We start from the raw sequence: 23,839 nt of genomic DNA on the forward strand, positions 1-23,839 counted from the left end.
AGAAACCCTGTCTCGAAAAACCAAAAAAAAAAAAAAAAACCAAGAAATCACCTGCCTCTTCCAGGAGAATGCTAAGGGTAAAGGTGTGTGCCACTAAGCCCAGTGGGGTTTTATTTTCTTGTTTGTGAGGCGAGGTCTCTGTATAGCCTACGCTGGCCTGCTTGTGGCAATCCTACTTTGTACTCTCCATTGCTGGGATTACAATGGAGGCATATGCCTACCTCCATCTCTGAGCGTTTTGTTCTTTGTTGTTTTATCTGAAATAGTTTTAAATAGATAGTAAAAGTAATTGCATTGGTTTGTATTTTGTGAGGAACCTGTTAATATATCATATACTCTGTATCTATATGGCAGTTGTGTTCTTTTACCTTGGAAGTTGAGATAGTTTCATGGAGGCCATACTGGCCTCAGACTCCCTGTGTGGTTGAGTGTCCATGAGCACTCACTCCCTGTGTGGTTGTGCGTGTACAGGAACAATCCTGTCTCTTGCCTCTCTCTCCTGAGTTTTGGGATAATAGGCATGTACCACCACTTTCACACTTGACTATTTTAAAAACAGAAATAATTGGAATGGTTACCAGAATGTAGCATCTCCCATCTGACTCTTTCCTGGAACAATACCATAAATAGGCCTGGGTATCAGCTCAGGCACTACACCAGTACTCAGGATAAAATTATTACATTGAATTTCACTTCACCTCTTCAGTGTCTCAAGAAAACCACAGCTTGTTCCCATCTGAGGAAGGCTCATTTGAAGGCACATCTGGACATTAAATAGAAACAGCTTTTGCCCACCTTCCAATTTTTTATAAGGTCATGTCCTCTGAGAAGCTATTGTAAGGATTGTCTTCAGAGATAAATAGAAGTTTTTATACTTCTAGGCATTTAACTATGATTGCTATTTGAAATGGGACCCTTTAACAAAATCTCTAGCATTCCATATATATCCGGTTGTTTGTGATAATAACATACTTAACAAATAGTTTTTTTTTTTTTTTTTTTTTTTTTTTTTTTTTTGAGACAGTGTTTCTCTGTAGCTTTGGAGCCTGTCCTGGTACTAGCTCTTGTAGACCAGGCTGGCCTAGAACTCCTAGAGATCCTCCTGCCTCTGCCTCCCGAGTGCTGGGATTAAAGGCGTGCGCCACCACCACCCGGCCAAATAGGTTTTTTTAATGTTCTGAATGCTTTAATTATTTAAAGCATTAAACATTTAATTAATGTTTTAATGTTTTGGTGTGTTTCTACAAAGTTACATAAGTAAAATAATCTCGGTATTCATTCTTTTGTTTTTTGGAGGGGGTCACAGTATCTTTGTCGGCCTTGGCTGGTGTGTATCTCTATGTAAATCAGGCCAGCCTAATTAGAGATCTTTCTGCCTCTTCCTCCTTAGTGGTAGGATTAAATAGCTTCGTTGTTTCTGAGTCAGGGTCTCACTTTGTAACTCTTGACTGGCTTTCAAGTTCTTTCTGCTTCTTCCTTAGTGCTGGAAGGCCTCCAGTGTTCTTCATGGTTTCTGCCATCACAGAATGAAAACCATGAATGATTTATTAGAGGCCATTAGTTTATCAAGGTCTTTTAGACTATAGGGAATCTGTTATAGCATTGTATTAATAGTAGTTAATGTGCCTGAGGACTGCCAGGTTCCTTTCATGCCTTCCTATCAAATAGCCCTATGTGAGTGACTAGGTGTGGTGGCACACAACTTTAACCCCAGCACTCTGAGACAGAGGAAGGGAGGCTCTCTTGAGTTCAAGACCAAATCTGATGGCATCCTACATAAAAAAGCACTTGAAAGAAGGAAGCTTTTGCTTTTTGCCTGTTTGTCCCATTTTCACCAGCAAGTTTCCTATCCATTTGCTGAGGCATTCCTTCCTGGCATTTGAATCCACTTCTGGATTCCAATATAGACTGAACACTAACAGTTCTCAAGGAATTCCCCAGAACCCTATAACAGATTGAGACTGATGAGATCCAGTCTCATAGACTGAATGATCAAATTCTTGGTCCTTCTGTTAAGACATTGTTGGACTACCCAGACCAAAGCTTATAATCTACTCTATTCAATTATATATATGTATGCTGGCCTCAAATTCAGATCTGCCTCCTTCTTCATCGTGAGTGCTGGGAGTAAAGGTGTGTGCCACCATGCCAGCCATTGAGAATAATCTATAGTGAGTTCCAAGACAGGGCTATGTGGAGAGACCTGTCTAAACAAACAAACAAATAGCCCAGTGTTGTGGCAGCTTTCACAAAAATGTTAACGCTTGCCTGAGTTTACAGTCAGACTTTGGACTTCAGAGTTGGAATTTGAGCCAGAGTTGGCAGCTAGATTGTTATCTCAAAGCCAAAGTTCTGTCCTTAGAAGGTGGGGGCATCTCTGGTTGTCTTTGAAATGGGCTTTGGAAAGACACACGGAGAAGGAAGGCTATTTTGCTTGACCAGCTGTGTCAGTTATGGCGGCCTCATGTTCTTTTTTGTTTTGGTTTTTTTTTATCTTTCAATTTCTGGTTTATGACACCAATATTTGGTTTTCTGTGTTCTACTCATCTGTATATATACGATAGGTCTGTGGAGTCTAGGAGATGGTGTCAGATCCTCTTGGAACTGGATGGAGTTACAGGCAGTTGTAAGCTGCCCAATGTGGGTTCTGGGAACAGAACACAGAACCTAGGTCCTTTGCAAGAGCAGCAAGTGCTCCTAAACACCAGCCTCATGTTCTTGTCCTTATACTGGCCTTGATACTAAATTATGAACATTGGCAATCTATGAGAAATTATATTAATTCCTGCAACCATAAATTGCCACCCAGGCAGACAAATAACACTGTAATGGATCACTAAAAGCCCCATGGTCATTTAAAATATTTTATTTCTGGTTGTTTGTATTTGAGATGGATTTCTATGTGTTGCTCTGGCAATCCTGGAACTCATCTGTAAACCAGGTTGTCCACTTGAAGAGATCCACTTTCCTCTGCCTCCTAATGCTGTGATTAAAGGTGCATGCCACCATACTCAACTTTACATCGGGCTTATTTTAATTTAATACAAATAAGTGCCAAGAAACTTTACCACTGAAAACATCTTTAGATTACTAGGACTAAAGACATGCTATCACTGCAAGGCCAGACCTGTATTCTTTTGTTTGGGTTTGTTCTTTAGTTTTGTTTTTTGAGACAGGGTTTCTCTCTGTATCCTTAGCTGTCCTAGAACTAGCTTTGTAGACCAGGCTGGCTCCAAAATCACAGAGATCTGCCGCCTCTGCCTCCTGAGTGCTGGGATTAAAGGTGTGTGCTACTATGCCTGCCTGGACCTGTGTTCTTAATTGCTGGGCCATCTTTGCAGCCCCTGTTGAGGAGGATTTTTGAGGCAAGACCAATGGAGTACTGGAACTAAAGGCATGTGTCATCAATGCCCAGCTAAAGCATTTTTTAAAGTCCAGTTGTAAAATCTGCTCAAAGTAAGCCTTTGAGTCATCTCATGTTAGCTGAGTGCTGTGGCCAAGTTCAGGACAGAGTAGTCACTGCTATATAGTGGGTGTGACAGTTTTCAAGATAAATTGAACCCAGATGAGAATTTATGTGATAATTAAAGTATCCAAATGATGCCCTTTTTTGTTTTGTCTGTGTAAGCATTGCAGGTATGAGCATGTGTAGTGTCAGGAGATGTGATCTTTGAAGCTATGCTGGCAGGCTAGCAAGTTCTGCTTGTTTCCATGTCCCCACCTATACTGGGGTTACAAGCACCCCACTACTATACTCAGAGTGTGTATTTTTTTTTGTTGTTGTTTTTTTTTTTTTTTTTTTTGAGACAGGGTTTCTCTGTAGTTTTAGAACCTGTCTGTTGTGCTTGTAGCAGTCAGTTTACTGAAGCATCTTTCCAGTCTCCAGTTGGATGTGAAGCATGGCCCCACTATGTAGCCCTGATTCCTGGGACGCAGACCACACAGCCCTGAACTTGTAGAGATCTGCCTGCTTCTGCTTTAAAGGCATATACCACCACACCTGAGGCGTACGTGTGTGTGTGTGTGTGTGTGTGTGTGTGTGTGTATCTGTTTTGTTTTTTGCTTTTAAAAAAGTGTTTGGGGAGTTTTTAAAAGGGTTTGGGGAGATAACTCAAGCACATAAGTGTGTATATTCCTCTGAGGACTTTGAGCTCAGTTCCCCAGTTGGGTGTAAATCAGTATTTTTTATACTCTGAAGAAGAAAGTATACCCATTAGACATGGAAGCTGAGGCCTCAGCAGCCTGCAAGGGAAAAGGCTGGGTCCTTGAACACTGAGAGTAAGCCTTACCTATTTGCAAGGCTAAGTAATCTTGAGATCTATGAGATTATTTTTATTAATTCCTGAGACCATAAATTGCCTACTACTACTACTACTACTTCCCTTAGCTTCGTGTTGAAGCGTGGGCAGTGTCTCCATCTGGTGGATTTCAGTGTTAACTACTGTGTTCATGGTGATTGTGGAGGCTGTGTAGGAAAAGATTATTGCTGCAGATTCGTGAACTTGGCCCAGGAACTTTGCATGGTACCAGCCAAGGCCTCTGTGGGTCACAGTGTTACATGCTTTGATTAAGGGAAAGTTTCTCTGCCCAAAGTCACATACCGAGGACACAGCCATGGTGTGTATGAGGGTGGGGAAGGAGAACAGATTCACAGTTTTAGAAGAAGTAGTAGAACATATCATTTAAAGGATTTGTTATGGGGGTTTCTTTTGTTTTTGTGATACTAGTAATAGACTCTGCAGTTCCTCTATTACTCTTATTTATTTATTTATTTATTTATTTATTATGTATATAATATTCTGTCTGTGTGCATGTCTGCAGGCCAGAAGAGAGCACTAGACCTCTTTACAGATGGTTGTGAGCCACCATGTGGTTGCCGGGAATTGAACTCAGGACCTTTGGAAGAACAGGCAATGCTTTTAACCACTGAGCCATCTCTCCAGCCCTCCTCTATTACTCTTAAGTTGTACTTAGAATCCCTAACAAAAGGTTCAGGAGTGCTGATGTCTCTTGATCATTGTAGACTCTGAGGTGCCTGCTGTGGTGCGGGGTATGCTTAGAATTACATTATAAACGGGAAGATGTTTTGTTTTGTGTCTGTGTGTAGGGGTTGTTAGTGCTTTTTAAGGTGTGTGTCTTTAAAAGACTGTCCTATTGTCTTTTTTGAGGGAGGGAGGTTTTGATAGGGTTTCTGTGTAACTGTGCTGGCTGTCCTAGAATTCGCTTTATAGACCATGCTGGCCTTGAACTCAGAGATTCATCTGCCTCCACTTCCTGAGTGATGGGATTAAAGGCGTGCACCAAAGGCAACTCTTAGTATTTGACTGTTTGCAGTTTTAGAGGGTTAATCCAAGGTGATCATGGTGCAGGAAATCAGGCATGGAATAGAAACAGTAGCTCAGAGTTTTACATCTTGATTCATAGGGAGGAGGCAGAAAGAGAAAGACTTTTGAAACCTTAAAATCTACCTCTCCTCACACCTCTGCAGTGACATACTTCCTCCAACACAGCCACACCTCCTAATCCCCCCAAACAGTTCCACTAACTGGGAGCTTACGGGGCCATTCTCATTCAAACCACCACAGCGTGTTGTGTGCCTTATGTGTGCAGGCACCTTCAAAAACTAGAAGAGGAGTTAGAGGTAATGGAGTTGAATTTATAGAAGGTTGTAGGCCACCTGGTGTGAGTGCTAGAAACCAAACTTGGATCCTATGGAAGAACAGCCAGTGCTATTAACTACTGATTATCCTCACAGTCCCTAAAGAGAAAGTTTTGGTACAGTTTTTATGAGAATCCACAAGTCTGTTAAAGGGTCTCAATAATTGATTTGGGTATAGGATAGGGACAAGCACTCACAGACACAGACAATTAGATGCCACCACTGATCCAGCTGCCTTCATCCAGTTGTTCTGCCTAGGGGTGAAGAGGGCCAACTGCAAACTGCCTCTCCACCTGCTCCGCTCCAGCTACCCAAGAGAACAAGAGAGTGTGCCACCTTCTCCATCAGTACATAAGCTGTAAGCAGATAAAACCACGCCCTAGGACTTGCTTCCCCCAAAAGTCATTGGCTAAATGGATCGAAATCCCACCACATTTCTCCCTTTTTTCCTAAATAAGAAGGTTCTAATCCTAACAATTACTTACAATAAGAATAACTATCAAGTATTGTGCAGAAGAAAAGGTTATAACATAAAAATTAAACTACAACCAACAAGAACAATATCAAGCAGGAAACACATACTAATATGTCCAGGCCATATTTTATTGGCAAATTATAGAGATTATTTCAATAGCTGTTCTATCCTGGAAAGTCTAAGTCTTGTACCTAATATGCCCTAGCTAAGATACGAGAGGATAGTAACTGACTGTCTAGGCTTTAACCCCATTTAAGACCTGAGAAGGAAAATAGTATTACCTTAGTAAGCAGGAAGTGCAAGCAAGTGACTTCCGAAAGATGCAAGGGAAGACAACAGCTGACTACCAGGACAGATACCCAAAGTCTCTCTGCAACGTTGGGGCAACCAACTTTGACTTTAGGCCTAGAATATCTGACAGACCATTTTAGAAGCAGAAACATTGTTAGTGTTGTTTGTATTGATGTTGATAATAGTTGGTGGCTGAGATGTTTTCTATCAGTACCATGGTTCATTTTACATTTTTTACTTTTATTTAATGTTTGCTTTATTTTGACAGATATGTAAAGTATTAGATTCCTTCAAAATTGTTCAGGAAGAGGGGAGTAAGCAGTACATTTTAAGCTTAAATGAAATAAACTGATTGTATGGAGGCATATGCCTATAATTCTAGCATGGGAGGTTGAGGTAAGAGGATCAGGAGTTCAAGACTAGATTGGGCAATATAAAACCTTGCATAAAAAAATAATAACCCAGACACAGAAAGACAATTGTCACATGTACTCACTCATAGGTGGTTTTTAAACATAAAGCAAAGAAAGTCAGCCTACACACCACAATCCCAGAGAACTTAGACACAATGAGGACACTAAGAGAGACATACATAGATCTAATCTACATGGGAAGTAGAAAGGAGAAAAAGACAAGATCTCCTAAGTAAATTGGGAGCATGGGGACCTTGGGGGGAGGATTGAAGGAGGGAGGCAGGGAGGGGAGCAGAGAAAAATGTATAGCTCAATAAGTAATAAGACAAAACAATAGAATAGTGACTATAACACTACTCATTTTTATTTTATGTTTTTGTTTTGTTGAGACAGGGTCTCACTGTATAGCTCTAGCTAGCCTCAAACTCAAATCTGCCTGCTTCTGCTTCCTGGGTGCTGGGATTAAAGGCATGAACCACCATGCCCAGACTTAAAAACTCTTCTTAATGAAATAGTTCGTAGGTATGAAGTGCTTAAGAGGAGACAAATTGACAATTGGCTAACCTTCAAGGCAAAAATTACCCAGGGAGTTCTTGGGGCTTTATGGTCATTTTTAATGTTAGACAGTATCTCTTGCTGAACATGGAGCTAACTGATTGGCCATGACTGGCTGGTCACTGAACTTCAAGAAACCTCCTATGTGACATGTACTCCAATGCTTGGCCTTTTTCTTTATCTTTTTCTCTCTCTTTTGTTCTTTGAGATGGGGTTTCTCTATGAAACAGTCCTGGCTGGCTGTCCTGGAACTCACTTTGTAGACCAGGCTGGCCTCAGACTCACAGAGATCCACCTGACTCTGCCTCCAAAGTGCTGGGAGTAAAGGCGTGTGCCACCACTACCCAGTTCTTGGCTTTTATCATGAGTGATGGGAATATTAATTCAGTGAGGCGGGCTTCTTGACTGGCGAGGAAGAAACACCCACCACACAAGGATTCTTCTCAGATCACGCTTTACTGGAGTGCACTTTGTTGAGAGAGAACATGAAGCAAAGGGGGCAGGAAACGAGAGAGAGAGGCGAGAGATGCGAGAGGGGCGAGAGACGAGAGAGAGGCGGGGGCACTATGGCGGCTGCTTATATAGGGAATTGGCACACGGGTCACCCTGTGATTGGCTGCCACCATCAGCTGACACCAGACTGCATCGAGATAGGCCCAGGGACCCTTATCCACAGCGCATGCGGGAAGCGGGGAACACGCGCTCTCAAAGACATAGCCAAATATGGGGTTGTTTATAACCAACAAGACAGGATGTGGCGCCATCTTGTAATGGCGATCCTGTCCGGCTCACTACAATTCAGGTTCTCATGCTTGTGTGCTAAACACTTTACAAACAGTAAGTTGTCTTCACAATACTCTTTAATATGTTTATTATGTGTATGGGAGTTTTGCCTGCATGTTTATCTGTGTACCACATGTATGCAGTGCCCATTAAGGCCAGCAAGATGGCACTGGATCCCTGAAATGGAATTTTGGATGGTGTGATTATCTGTAGATAATCCCACTATTTCATCTGCCATGTATTTTATGCCAAGTAGAATACAGTGAGAACTGAGCATAGCGGCATCTATTGTAGTCTAGGACAAGCATGGCAGTGAGAAGAAAAGGCTTAAAATTGCCTGGATTATGGTTGAGGTATGTTAGCTTTGAGCCATTTTCTATTCCCCGTTTGTTGACAAATTTTCTAAACTGTTTTTAGTATGTCCTATGTGTTTTCTTATGTTCTTAGAAAAGGAACTAAATCTAGTGGGTATTATTGGGTATTAAATGAGCTGGGTAGTGATAGCACAAGCCCATCTTGCTGAGTAATGTTTCTTTATAGTAAAGGCTTGTCTATGTATGTATGTTATTTAAGACAAGATCTCACCGTGTAGCTCTGGCTGTCCTGTAACTCATTATATATACACCAGGCTAGCCTCAAACTCAAAGAGACAGGCCTGTTTCTGCCCTCACCTCCCAGGTACTCGAATTAGAGGCTTGCATCACCATGCCTAACTTGTAAAGAGGGTATTGAAATGTCTTCAATCAGGTGCACTCTGTTCCTGCCCTTTGGCTTTGATGGTATCTTGGCATAGAAGAGCAGCTTATTGCCTGCTTCTCTCCATGGTGACTATAAACTATAGATACAGAAACCTTTTAGGTTTCTGGTTTAGAACTTGGGGTTTCTGACCCCCCCCCTTTTTTTGACCATGTTACTTGGAGGTCCTCCCCCCAATTTCTTCCTGAGGGGGATATTGTGTGTGTCAAGGTCAGATAACAACTTGCTGTAGTCATTTCGGTCCTTCTACCACGTGAGTCATAGGGATCAAACACAGGTCATGAGGATTGACAGCAAATGCCTTTACCCATTGAGCCATCTCACCAGTCTTTGACAGCTTTTAACTGATTTCATGCAAATACTAGTTTTTGTTCTTTTTTTTTAATCATTTCAACCTGTACTTATCTGCTCTCTTTTGGGTTAGGGTTCTGCAGCATTCCAGATCGCGAACACCAAATCAGGATGGGAAAAAGACGTTGTGTTCCTCCCCTTGAGCCCAAGTTGGCAGCAGGCTGTTGTGGGGTCAAGAAGCCCAAACTATCTGGAAGTGGAACACACAGTCACGGGAACCAGTCCACAACTGTTCCTGGCTCTAGTTCAGGACCTCTTCAAAACCACCAGCATGTGGACAGCAGCAGTGGTCGAGAAAATGGATCGGACTTAACTCTGGGACCTGGAAACTCTCCTATCACACGAATGAATCCTGCATCTGGAGCCCTGAGCCCTCTTCCCCGGCCCAATGGAACTGCCAATACCACTAAGAATCTGGTTGTGACTGCAGAAATGTGCTGCTACTGTTTTGATGTACTCTACTGTCACCTCTATGGCTTCCCACAGCCACGACTTCCTAGATTCACCAATGACCCCTAGTGAGTAAATTAGGCACGGGACAGTGGAGGGCATGTTAACATTTCTGACTTTACTCTTAACGGTCTGTCTGCAGGGTTATGGGAACCTTAGACATTTTTGTTGGTGGTGGTGCTTCGCATGACTTAGGGTGGAAGAGAAGTCACACTATCACACTGGAGAGAGACCTCAGTAGTGTTGAAGTCCAAGGGAATATGTCTGATGGCCAAGCTTGGAGACTAGGGGTTTCATTGAGAGTTGATGCTTTTAAGAAGATTCTTTTGGTAGTCCTAACATGTCTAAAGGTATCCTTTTTCATGCATGTGTGTATACGTATATGTGCATGCACTGGGGTAGGGGCAGGCATGTATTTGTATAGTGGAGGCTCTTCAAGTGTTCTGCTTTGTTTCATTGTGTCAGGGATGATCTCAGTCTAACCCAGAACTGGTGGATATGGCTAGTCTCAACTAGCCAGCTTGGCCAGGGATCTACTATCGCCACCTTCTGAAGCCAGAATTACAGGTGGGCCACCACACCCACTGGCATCTCTGTGGGTTCTGAGGATCTAAATTCTAGTCCTCCCAGTTGTACAGCACAGCTCTTCTGACCACCGAGCCATTTCCAGTGTGTTTAAGCAATATAACACAAAATGAAGAAAGGCAAGGCCAATGTTTTCTTCCTCAAAATTGGAGGCAGCTCTGCACCAGCCCTTTTTTTTGTTGTTTGTTGTTCAAGACAGGGTTTCTCTATGTATCTTTGGAACCTGTCTTGGAACTCTGTAGACCAGACTGGTCTCAAACTCACAGAGATGCACTTGCCTCTGCCACCCGAGCGCTAGGATTAAAGGTGTGCACCCTTACCACCAGGCTGCACTAGCTTTAAAAAAACCTTTAATCCCAGTGCTTGGGAGACAAAGGCAGTGAAGTGAGTTCCAGAACAGCCTGGGCTACACAGAGAAACTCTGTCTCAAAAAAACAAAAGAAAAAGCAAAGCACTTCCGGTTTTGGATATGTGTTTTCAGGGATGCTTCTTTGGCATTCATGAAGATCTCCACCCCCCACCACCCCCCACCAGTTGTTGGTGCTGTGCTGACTTTTTTTGTTTTGGTTGCTAAGGATTTGAGTTTGGGGCATCATGCTTTCTGAACATGTATTCTACCACTGTGTTATGCCCTTCACTCAGACCTTTTATTTGAAACGGTATCTTTTTTCTTTTTTTTTTTTTTTCTTTTTTTTTGGTTTTTCGAGACAGGGTTTCTCTGTGGCTTTGGAGCCTGTCCTGGAACTAGCTCTTGTAGACCAGGCTGACCTTGAACTCACAGAGATCCGCCTGCCTCTGTCTCCTGAGTGCTGGGATTAAAGGCGAGCGCTACCACATCTTTGGGTTGCTGGAATATGCAGCAAAGAGTAAGACACTATTTCTATTTTAAACAATGAGGAAGATAGACACCAATACCTAAGGTTTTCCTTTGACCTCCACATGCTTACCTCAGCACGTGTGCACCTGCACTACATGCTGGAACATAGGGGTTTTTTTTTCCTCCTTAAGAAAACTTTAAGATGTGGGGAGCTGGAGAATTGACTCAGTGGTTAAGAGCACTGACCTGGTTTCAATTTCCAGCATCCACATAATGGTGTACAACTGTTTTAGGGGATCTGACACTCTCATACAAAACACACATGTAGGCGAAACACCAATGAACATAAAATAAGAATAAATTATTTAAAAAAAAAGAGCAAAACAAAACAAAAGAAAAAAACAGGCACACACCTTTAATCCCAGCAGAGGGAGTAGGATCTTTGAATTTGAGGCCTACCAAGGCTATGTAGTGATAACCTTTCTCAGAGATGGGGTGGAGGGGTCTAGGTAACTTTGTTTACTTTGCCATAGAGAAGTGACTAACTCGAATCTAAAAGGTAAGGGCATTAGGAATATGGAGGGATCCTAGTAAAGAGGGGCAACTCTAACTGTTGTCCATCTGATACAGCCAATGAAATGTGACTTTGGCATAAGCAGAATTGGGAATTTCCGTTATTATAAAGCTTTCTTGACGTTATTTCTCTCTTCTGAAAGTCTATAGGCAGGAACTCTGTAGTTTTTCAGTAGTTAAATTGTGGAAACAATGAAGTCTTGCAGAAAATGCTTGTAGCTAAGGAGAGTGAGGTATGGGCAAGGTATGTCATCATGAACGATGGAACTGATCAATATGAAACTCACTGAAGCAGAGTAAAAGGGGGGGGAATGTAAAAATTCGAAAGAGGGGAGCTTGCTGAGTGTTGTAGAGCACATAATTCTAGCACTTTGTGAGTGGAGGCAAGGATATCTCAAATTCAGGCCCACGTGGGCAACTTTGAGTGGCACAGATTCTAGAAAAGTAAACAGGAAAAGTTGCGTTCAAAACAAGAAAGAGGAAAGAGCTTAGACATGTGGCATCTGGGTGAAGGGAAGTTGTGAGGGCAGAGCAGAAGAAAGGCTGCATATGGACAGAGTAGCTCCTATTTCTCATGGTAATGGCCATGTCTTCAGTCAGGGCTGAGCAACTTCTAGAAAGTCAGAGTTCTTCAGGTAGCTTCAGGTAGACAATTCAGTAAATCCTTTGGGCAATAGAAATGAATAGAAATATATCCATAATTAATTTAGGGCTGGAGAATATTTAATGTTTTGCTTTTTTTAGTCCTCTCTTTGTGACCTGGAAGACAGGGCGAGACAAGCGGCTTCGTGGCTGTATTGGGACCTTCTCAGCCATGAATCTTCATTCAGGACTCAGGGAATACACGCTAACCAGGTAATGATACAAGCATTAGACAATACTCATAAATTAACTAGAATTGGAAATAGCTATCTAGTCTTATTTCTTCAAAGTGTTTGGTAGAGTTTGAGCAGTCCCTTTTTGAGGCTACTTGTTCGTTCCTGGCTGCTTAGAACCTTAATAACCATACAGAAACTATATATTATTTACAACACTGCTTGGCCAATGACTCTAGCGTATGCCTAGCAAGATCTTACATCTTAAATTAACCCATTTCTATTTTATTTTACCATGAGGGTTGTGGCCTACTGGCGTGGTTCCCACTGGCAGCTACATGGCTTCTCCCTGACTCCGCCTACTCTCTCCCAGCATTCAATTTAGTTTTCCCCACCTAGCTTTATTCTGCCCTATCACAGGCCAAAGCAGTTTCTTTATTCATTAACCAATAAAAGAAGCACATACATAGAAGGACTTCCCACATCACCCTTTTTGTAGTCAAGAAATGTAAGGACTATCATCTGATGACTGGAAAGACAGTTAATACTGACAATAGTGTTAGGTGCTAAGAGACACTGTCAGAAGATCTTGGGGACTCAACTTGTGGGCTTTATGGCATGCAGTGTTGTCTCCTAACTGGAAGTATCCTCACTTGTATTTTCTGTCCCCTCTAGTGCACTTAAGGACAGCCGATTTCCCCCCCTGACCCGAGAGGAGCTGCCCAAACTTTTCTGTTCTGTCTCCCTCCTTACTAACTTTGAAGATGCCAGTGATTACCTGGACTGGGAGGTGAGAACAGCTGCATTTGGATCTCTGCATCTCTCGTTGCATTTGGGTTCGGGTTAGTACATGGTAATGTATCTCCTTCATTGAGAGAGGGTTTAAAAATGTGAAAGTGACAGAAAAGGTGACAGAAATTTCTCTACTAGAAATAGAAAAATGAAAAATCAGTACTCTCTACTATTAGCCAGGCACGGTAACACATGCTTTGAATCCAAGCACTGAGGCACTGAGTTTAAGACCAGCCTGGTCATATCAGCCAGGAATACACAGTGAGATACTTCCTGCCTCAACCCTAGAAAAAAAACCTCTCTGCTACTTCTTCTCAGCCCACTCTGTTCTAGATTCAATAAGACTCATGTGCTCCTTCTCCCATATCTAGTTTAATAATGAGATAACAAAATACCCCAGGTGCCTCTTGATGATCTCCTGGAGAGAAGTTTTTATTAGGAATCAGATGTAAACCTGTACATGGTGGCCCATTGCCTATAATACTAGCAAATCAGGAGGTAGAAGGAGCAGGGTTGCAAGTTCCAGACCACTTTGGGCTATATATAGTAAGACAATTAAAAAAAATTCAAAGGGAACCAATTTGAAGAACCACAAATTTATATAGAAACAGTTTGACATGTTCATGTAGTGAAATTAGGCTAGAAGTCATACTTGGAACTGGAGTGATAGTTCAGTGGTTAAGAGCACTGACTGATCTGCCAGAGGACCTAGGTTCAATTCCCGCACCCACATGGCAGCTCACAACTGTAACTCTAAGATCTAACTCTCTCACACAGACTTACGAGCAGTCAAAACACCAATGAACATAAAATAAAGATAAATAGATTAATTCAAACTATTGGTTTTCCTATTTCAAGAACTTATTTCTACAAGCTTCATATTCTCAGGTGGAACTACACATATTTTACCTTTTCCAAAAACACCTTCCTTTGATATCTATACTTTAGAATTAATTAGTCAGATGAGCAATGGTGGGGCATGTTTTTAATCCCAGAGGAGGCAGAGGCAGGGGGATCTCTGAGTTTGAGGACAGCCAGTCTACACAGAGAAACCGTCTCTGAAAAACACCAAGATTCCTTTTCCCAGATCTGCGTCAAGCAGCTCGGGAGACTATGTTGATTCATATGTGGGTGTTTGAAGTGTTGTTAGAATCAGAAAATGCCATGTACTTGGTTTCTTGTAGGTAGGGGTCCATGGGATTCGGATTGAATTCATCAATGAAAAAGGCATCAAACGCACAGCCACATATTTACCTGAGGTTGCTAAGGAACAAGGTGAGTTGGCCACTTAGAGAACTGTACTACTTACAGCTATGCCAGTTAAAAGGGCAGGAGAGAGAAGTGTTCAGCTCAACTGCCACATGTACACCTAGTGTAAATGCTTTTCTTCCTCTGAATTCCTGTCAGATTCCTGTAGAGAAAAAGGCAAACTGCCATAGATGCTGGAAACTGGAGGGGAAGAGAAAAATAACTTTCTTATTTGCTTGTGGTTTCAGATGTTTCCTTCCAATGAACAGATCTATTTCTTTGCCCCCTTAAGCTTCAGGGATTATCAGAGCAACTAGCTCGACCATGTTTTATCTTTTGTTATAAAGGAAGGTTCTATTCTTTTAACTGTGAAATTCATACATGGTCTTATATTTGGATAAGGATAAACATCTTACCTATGACTTTTAAAGAGCTCAGTAATTGCCAGATATGGTAGCACATGTCTTTAATCCCAGCACTTAGAAGGCAGAGACAGGTGGATTTCTCTGAAATCAAGGATCTATGTAGGACTGGCAGACCAGGCAGGGCTGCATAGAAAGACTCCAACAATATATATATATAAACCTCAGTAGTTAATGAGTTCTTATAATGGGAACAGTACAGGTAGGAAGTGGGTTGGGCACATTGTCTCTTTGAAAGAGTATCTAGAATTCCTTTAATTGTTTCTTGTACTTTCTGTGATATGTAACCCCATTTTCTTTCTTTCTTGGAATTAGTCTGGTTTTGAAAATAATATGTGAAACACAGTAATTGTTGGGTGTGAACCTGGAATAGAGAAAGATATTCAGTTAAGTATATTAATGAACTACTTATGTGGAAAGCGATCACCTTGTTGGTTTTCATTGTGGTTGTGTTAAACTTGTCTAAAAAGCAGTGTGTATGTAGCATAAAGAATATGAACTTAAGACAGTTTGGTCAAGTCTAACATGCTCCTGTTTAAAGAACACCATACATAGTTTTTAGTAGTTGGATGTGAATTATACCTCACTTAAATAATCAAATTGTTTCTTCAATTTTAAAGTTGAGAAAATTCAAAATTGGGAGCTTCTCCTTTGGTAATTGGAAAGAGGGTTTTCTACTTGATGTACTTATTTTACTTGTTTAAAATGTGTAAGATTGAAGGGCTGGAGAGATGGCTCAATGTCAAATGTGTACTGTTCTTGCAGAGGTTCCCAGCAACCACAACTGCCATTAACTCTGGCTCCAGGGGCACCTGTATTTATGTGTTTATATGCACATATCCACATACAGGCACAAACAGACATACAGTAAGATTGAGTTAGGTGGGGTGCTACACTCAAAACCTGACACACAAGAGGCTGAAGTAAAAGGATTGCCTTTTGAGTTTGAGCCTAAGTGAGTTTGAGCCTAAGTTGGGGCATATACATAACAAGACCAAGTATTAAAAAAAAAATAGTAACAAGGAGAAAATCAACAATAAAGGTGAAGAAATAGTAATGAGAGAGTCAACAATACAGAGGTGAAGACATAGTAACAAGGAGAGATCAACAATACAATAAGAACTTCTGTCTTCACTAAGGAGATAGTTTCCTTATTGGTATCAGTTCTCTGTCCTACCTATCAACATGAAGAAAGGCTGCCCAAGGCAGTAAAGCCACATAATTTAAATTCCCTTCTTGGACTGGAGAAAAACTAAAGGAGTGTGTACACTGCTCTTCCAGAGAACAGAATTTCATTTCCCAGTACCTACGTTAGCCTACAACTTCAGCTCCAAAGCTTCTGGCCTCTGGGGCATCTGCACTTAGGTGCACATACACACACACACAATTTTAAATTTAGAAAATTTCTGTCTTTCTATAGTGACACATGTCTGTAGTCCCATCTGCTCAGTGGAGCTGGTAAGATGGCTCAGTGGTTAAGAGCATTGACTTTTTCCAGAGGACCCAGTTTAAATTTCCAACACCCACATGACACACTGTCCGTAACTCCAGTTCCAGGACATAAATGCAGGCAAAATACCAACTCACATTAAAAATAACAATAAATTAAAAAACAAAAACAAAGCCAGGCAATGGCAGTACATACCTTTAATCCCAGCACTTGAGAGGCAGAACAGATTTCTCTCTGGGTTTAAGGCCAGCCTGATCTACATAGTGAGCTCCAGGAGAGCTAAGGCTCTTAAACAAAGAGAACCTGTTGAGAGAGACAGAGACAGAGACAGAGACTGCTTCTTACTGCTCTTACAGAATACCTAGATTTGGTTCCCATCAGCAGCTATGGAAATACCCAGCACAACTACCTGTAACTCCAGTTTCAGGAGATTTAACAACATCTGTGTGTACTGCCCCCAACAGACACATACATAGTATGTGTATCTTTAAAAAAAAATAACCTAGGCAGATATATTCTACCCCTACTTTCCATAGAGCCTCCTGAGCTTCAGAAATATACATAGATAACACCTTGTAAGAATTATGAAAGACTGGTGAACTTGGACAGCGTCAGGGCACATTGAATTATAATGTCATGTCTCAGGGTCTTTGCTGGACTGTCAGTGAGGCTGATTGGCTTTCGGTATTTGGGACCATGGCCCAGTGCTTTCTTTGCCCTGGCACACTCTGCTGTTCCTTAAATCTCATTTGTCTTCCTCCACTGATCATATTGGAGCATGCTCCCCCCATGGTTTGACTGTGTGCTGACCTTATTATAACTTCTATTCTCCTCAGACTGGGATCAGATCCAGACAATAGACTCCTTGCTCAGGAAAGGTGGCTTTAAGGCTCCAATTACCAATGAATTCAGAAAATCAATCAAACTTACTAGGTAAGCAGCTATTTTGTTCTTTTTAGTTTTTCTTTAATGGGGGTTGAATACAGGATATCTAGGAAGGGGAAGAAAACTTTATATCTGTAAGCCAAAGAGGTTTGTGTGAGGTTTGAGCTCTGAGGAAGCAGTGACTGCAGAGATGGAGATTCCCAGCTATTCTTTGTCTCTACAGTCAGTGTAACAGGGTTGAAGCAGGGTTAGGCCTACCAAAGAGGGGTGGTTGCCAGACCCATGTAGTTTTATAAGATTAAGGGGGAGATGGGAGTTAAGAGGTAAAGGCTCCAGAAATGTATATACAGCCTCACGTGAACTTATTCTTCCTGGTCACCATGCAGTCAGATGGCAGGGAATAAAGGAGATCAAAGACGTTTACAAGTAGCTATACACCCCACTTGGAGTATAGTACTTCTGTGGGAAGCTGGCTAGCTTTATGAACACAAGTAACTTGGGTCTGTATCCCAGGCTCAGTTATTAGCTATGTAACTGGGTCAGTTCATCCATCTCACTGAACTGTTTCCTGTCTGTAAGATGTGAGTTGTAATTCCTTCAGGTTTTTAAGATGTGGTAAGTTAAGGGCCAGGGAAATGTTCAGTGATGTCAGTGTTCTACCCCTTCCTGATGATGTTGGGAACGAAGGAAAGTTAGCTTTGGGCTTTTGCTAGGACCCTCATCTACAAAATGCTGAGCCATCGTATGCTAGCCTCACAGGTCTGTTTGGATGATAACCCAGTGTTTTTTTTAATGCATTAAATTAAAAAAATCAAAGGGCTGGGACTTCAGCTCTGTGGTAGAGCTTAATATATAGCATGTTCAAGGCTCTGGGTTCCATCTCTAGCACCAAAAAAAAACCAACCAATAATACTAATAATAATTAAAGATAAAAACACTGCAAATACAAAACATTATTACTATTACAATTTATTTGAACAGCCATTTCCCTGTCAAAATTCAGGAATAATCACCTTGCAGTGGAGGAGTGATTACAGTGGGAAAGAGATGGCTCTGGGTAAGGATTGTCACCCAGCTCCTGTGGTCTGTAGTAGGCTCCATAGGTTTGTAACACCCATGCTTTGCATCCTGACTCATGGCTCTTTCCAGAGCAAAGCCAAAGTGCTATGAATTCTGTTCTGATGACCCTGTGATATGGCATATTCATCTGGGGATTGAAACCTTCCTATAGCCAAGGATCCATTAACCTGCTTCATCAGAATTTGACCCAGAATTAGGTATCTATGACCCTTTTAGTTATAACTTGTTTGTTGCTCTTCTACAAATTGAGGTTGCATTTCTGTCAAATTTATCTCATTTATAACATGAATGTAGATAACGCAGTTTACACTGGGTTTTGGTGCAGCCATCTTCCAATCTGCCACCCATGTAATTTGACTTGAAATTCCTCATCTAGATCCTGGTAGCTAATTGCTTACCAGCAGCCTGTTGATAAGCATATGTAGCGTTTTGAGGTGGGATGTGCTGAGATACATTCTCAGGGGTGAACTGTGATTGTGCTTTTTCATCTTGTTCATTTGTAATAACAGCATCATTTTCTTGTGCCGTCTTTTCATTTTCTGTAAGTAAGATTGCTCTTGGTCTTCCATTATATTCTTTAATACTGGGATAAGGTTTTGGTTTTTTTCTACTGAGTGACTTCACACTGAGATGTTTGGGGTTCCTAATACCTTTGCCTGTTTTCCTCATACAGGTATCGAAGTGAGAAGGTGACAATCAGTTATGCGGAATATATTGCTTCTCGACAACACTGTTTCCAGAATGGCACTCTTCATGCCCCGCCCCTGTACAATCATTACTCCTGACACACGGCTACATGACCAGTCCCACCCCCCTGTGGCCACCAATGGCTATGACATCATTGGAACAGATGCCTCCTCTTCCTGGTCCAGTTACTTCTATTACTGCACCATTTTATGATGCTAGCTTCCGTTGCCAAGTCTGCCTCCTGTTAACTGGAGGGTGTGGGGTTACATTGATTGCAACAGAACATGAGGGGCCCAAGCCTTATATCAGCCTTTCCTCAATCTGGGGTTCTGTTGGATCAGGGCCCCCTAATAACAGTGACAATGGCTGTATAGGTTTAGAAGACCATTATCTGGTGATTTCCCACATGTGTTGGCCACACACTGAAAACTGGAATTGATGATGATCCATGGAGACTTCCTTTTCAACCCCCACAGGCCACCAGACCAATAAGGTGTACTCCCCTGGCAGTCTGGGCAACGGAGACCAACATGAACCACTTTTAGGTTGTTTTAAATTCCTTTTTTAAAACTTCCAGTTTATTGTGTACCAAGAGTTGATCACAACCTCCATGCTTCATAAATGAACACCATGTAAGGGTTGAATGCGGGCACCATGAGCCCCTGTGAGTCCTGGGCAAGAGAACTGCACCAAGATCTGAAGTCCTGCTGGATGGCCTTGCATTGTGCAGGAAGCTTGAAGGTTTTGATGCTAACCTGACTCTCAGCTGGACTTTGCGGTACTCTTCCTGGTGTTGAACAGAGCTCTGTGGCATAGCCTGCTGGGGATTGGAACGGAGATGCCCATCGAGGTCCTGATGTCATCGTCATACGCAGGTGTGGAAGGAGAGATCTCTTCCTCACCACCCGGCTACCTCAGCCTTCTTCTGGTAGCAGTGCCTGTCTAGTTGCATCTCGGTTCTCAGAAGCACAGACATGCAAACAGGTGGTTGGGTTGGGCTTTAGAGCACACTGTCGCAGGAGAGCTTCCAGGGTCTCTAAGCTGGTTTTCTTCACAGGCAAACATCCTGAGGGTCCTTTTTTTCCCCATTTGCCTGCAGAAGTGGAAAGACTTATGTCAGTCCTCGGTAGGACTCGAGAGCAAAGCTGTTTAATAAAACAAGGTGAGCCCTCAACTTGCCTACCGCACTGGGACTCTCACCTCACCAGTGGAAATGTCAATTGCTCGTGTTGCTCATTTAAACCCTGACATTCCCTTTCCCATCTTTACTCATTCCAAGATAGCTGTCAGCAAATTCTTTTCACTCACTTGGTGGCAAAATGCATAGTACAAGGAGACTAGGGAGGTGCTCTGAAAGCTGTCTCAAAGGCACTGCTCGGGCAGCTCGAAGGAAGACGGCCAGCTGGAAGAAAGGCTCCGAGGATGGCACGCTGGCGTTCAGCAATGTTCATAGAGAACTCATGAGGCACATGGGCCTCGAGTCAGTGAATATGTTTTGATTTCTTTTTCAGAATTGATGTGATGGTGTGGCTTTCTAAAATGGGCAAATCTTCAAGTCAAAAAGATCATCTGAGTTTCTTCTGCACGGAATGAAGGGAAGTAAGGGTACTTCCTATGTGATTATAGGCATCACCCTCAAGTTCCTGGGATGTTTTAAAAGGAGGCCCGGCAATTGTGCCAGGTGTGTTCAAGGACCTGGAATGGATGAGGGGGGTGCTGATTACATTGGAATGCCCAGGATACATGCCCCTTACTACCAGGTGTGGTTCTTAACATACATAAAGATGAAGGGGTCTCATGGTTTCTTGCTGCTGAGGGTAATGAAGGTGATGTTATAGACAAGTGTGACAGCAGGTGCTCTCAGGTGCCATGGATTGATGTCAGGGTGGTCAGTTCTGGGCTGAGCCACCCTCTTCAATTTGTCCAACAGTATTGGTACATAGGGCTACACTCATTACTGTTCAGGCGTTCTATGTTAAGAGTTGTGTTTAATTTCTAAAGATTTAAAGCAAAATGCAAAAAAAAAAAATGGTGCTAAACTTCACCCCTGAGCACTCTCTGTGAGACTGGTCATGCAAGCATCTATAGTGCCATGCTCCTCAAGCCTGTTTTTCTTGTAGAAATGTTGCCCTATCTGTTTTCCAATGTATAGTATGTATTTTATTTTATTGATGGTGGGGTAGAATACCTGCCACTTAAAAACAAACAGAAAAATATAGGACCCAAGAAAGTGGGGGATCAGTGAACATGAACCTGGCTGGCTCAGCCCAGCCTCACACTGCAGTGGGCTCTGCGCTGAGTGAAGAAGCCTGACTCCCTCCATGTCCCCTTGTGTCCCACAGAAGTGCAGCATTGGAATTGTCAAGGGGACTAGGGAGTCAGGCGAGGAAACTATTTGGCCCAGAATAAATGGGCTCTATTGGTGTCTGTCCTGACCATTCAGGAAGAAGTCTAGAAATGCACAGTTATGGTCACCTCATGGGGACATGTGGCAGAGGGCTTTCAGGACTGTCCACACGTGGGCTTTGCATTGGGAGGTGGCACAGAACTAAGCTGCCTTCTGCACATTGACCAAAGCAGTGGTGAGGGGCCAGTATGGGGCCAGTAAGTGATAGCTGAGGAAAGGGACTGCTTGCTGCCCAGTGTTTTCTTTGACAAGGCTGCTCAAACTAGCAGAGGTCCCCACTGTTACTACGAACCAGCCTCACTCTGCTGGCTTGGTTTGGAATTTGTTTTCATCCCTAGCTGTGTGTGCCTTTTGGTCTGGGAAGTTGGCTTGTCTCATCATACCCACAGCTAGGACACACTCTGTAATTATGAATTGTCCTTGTTTTCCTGAGCTAAAAGCGAATGTCTTTGATCACTAGAGTTTGTCAGTGTTGGGTTGTTTCCACTGTGAGGTTCTTTAAACATTTTCGCTTCATAATGTTAAAATAACTCATGTTAGAAACCCTTTCTTCACGAAAGGTTTGTAGTTGAGTCGTTACATATATTTTACTGTTTATAATAAAAAAATCATCTATACAAAAGAAGTCTTGGGTGTTAGTTTTAATATTTTGCACAAGCTCTGTTTTCCACGCTATGTTAATATCCACAGTTTCACTAACTTGGTGTTACTTTCTTTTAAGATTTCCGAAGCCTACAAAACTGTGTTCTTTATTTTTACTTTTTTATTTTGTTTCCTCAAAGCAAGAGACTGTATGGCCTTCACTGAAAAGACTTCAGACCAATTATTTGTATTACACTTGGTTGCCTCTTGGCTATATAACTTCTGAGTACACGTCATCAAAGTCTTGAATGAAATATTGTAGAGAATAAATCATAATGGACAAAAACTGTCTTCTGCCTCTTTGTAACCAGGTGACTTGATATCTGAAACAGGGATTAGCAGTTACCTTGTTTCTTTGTTCATCATTCTCATATCCACCTGCCTTCCAGCTGCTGGCATTGAAAGTATATGCCACCGTTCCAAGTGATTTCAGAAAGATCCCAGTCAGTTAGTGTGTAGAGGACTACACAGTGAAGGTTCTGTCTCTTTAAATGGTGCACACCTTTAACCCCAGCACTCGGGAGGCAGAGGCGGGCGGGTCTCTGCCTGGTCTACAAGAGGCCTGCCTCGTCAGAGGCAATATGACCTCCAAGATGGTTTCTTTCTCTCTGGTCATGTCTTACTCACTTCAGCACTGTGATAGGACAAGTTCTCCAAATCCTTGCTAGAGTAAGTCCATCCTAACTAGATGACAGGCCTGAAGAAGAGTGATGTACGTGCAGGCAAAACAGTCATATGCATAAAATGGTAAACTAAATCTAAAATGTTTTTAAAACAGCCAAAATGACATTTAACTATGCTGTGTCATAAAAAGTGCATTTCTTAGATTTTACAATGCCAGAATCCTTGATAAGAACAAGGATGGAGGCAGAGGCAGGCGAATCTTGAGTTAGAGGCCAGCCTGGCCTACAAGAGCTAGTTCAGGACAGGCTCCAAAGCTACAGGATGGGGAGATGGTTCAGTGGATAAAAGCCATTCAAATTGGCAATCGGTGTTACTTATCAAGATTAACCTCCAGATCCTCACAGTTCACAAAGGGCATGGCGCTCTGTTGGGGACCTCACAATACATGGCATCATGGGGAACGCATGTAAGACAGAAAACATGGTAAAGATGAGATTCAGAGTCTGTTGTGCAAAAAGTACTAACTACATTAATTCCTAATTAATTAATTAGAGGTATGTCCCAGTGATTAAGGACATTCTATCAGGCCTTCTTTTAAAAAGTCACTAAAAGCTGGGTGGTGATGGCACACGCCTTTAATTCCAGCACTTAGGAGGCAGAGGCAGGAGGATCTATGAGTTTGAGTCTAGTCTAGTCTACAAAGTGAGTTCCAGGACAGGCTCCAAAGCTACAGAGAAATCCTGTCTCGAAAAACCAATAAATATAAATAAATAAGATTAAAAAAATTAAAAAAAAAACTCATTAAAAAATTTTTTTATATACTTTGTGTGTGTGTGCACGCACATGTTCAGGCACCATGGTGCATATGTGGAGGTCAGAGAACAACTTTTGGGGGGGGTCACGTTTCTCCTCCCATCAAGTGGATACCAGAAATCAAACTCAGCTCGTCAGGTTTGTTAGCGAGTGAGTAAAGACTCACTGGGCACCCTCATCTGTGTGTGTGTGTACACATATCCATGTACAGGTCAGAGAACAACCTTGGATGTCACACTCAGGAATGCCATCCTATGCCTTTGAAG

At 42.2% G+C, this 23,839-nt stretch overlaps 1 protein-coding gene across 4 annotated transcripts in view; it reads left to right on the forward strand.

Annotated features, from left to right (window-relative positions):
- The window catches only part of Ammecr1l (AMMECR1 like), a 26,313-nt gene extending 3,891 nt beyond the window's left edge, over nucleotides 1–22,422 (forward strand). For 2 of the 4 annotated variants that reach the window (XM_005355856.2, XM_013349575.2), the window contains exons 3-8: nucleotides 9,357–9,801; nucleotides 12,453–12,563; nucleotides 13,199–13,313; nucleotides 14,500–14,590; nucleotides 17,272–17,368; nucleotides 19,074–22,422. In XM_005355856.2, the coding sequence (XP_005355913.1) occupies nucleotides 9,395–9,801; nucleotides 12,453–12,563; nucleotides 13,199–13,313; nucleotides 14,500–14,590; nucleotides 17,272–17,368; nucleotides 19,074–19,185 (933 nt within the window). In that variant the 5' untranslated portion in view covers nucleotides 9,357–9,394 and the 3' untranslated portion in view covers nucleotides 19,186–22,422. Of the gene's footprint in view, nucleotides 1–9,356; nucleotides 9,802–12,452; nucleotides 12,564–13,198; nucleotides 13,314–14,499; nucleotides 14,591–17,271; nucleotides 17,369–18,323; nucleotides 18,378–18,469; nucleotides 18,598–19,073 lie in introns of all 4 variants that reach the window. The other 2 variants (XM_026783491.1, XM_026783492.1) reach the window with 2 other exon arrangements.
- The last annotated feature ends 1,417 nt before the right edge of the window (nucleotides 22,423–23,839 follow it).

Source organism: Microtus ochrogaster, chromosome 18 (assembly GCF_000317375.1).
Source record: "Microtus ochrogaster isolate Prairie Vole_2 chromosome 18, MicOch1.0, whole genome shotgun sequence".
Classification (NCBI taxonomy): domain Eukaryota; kingdom Metazoa; phylum Chordata; class Mammalia; order Rodentia; family Cricetidae; genus Microtus; species Microtus ochrogaster.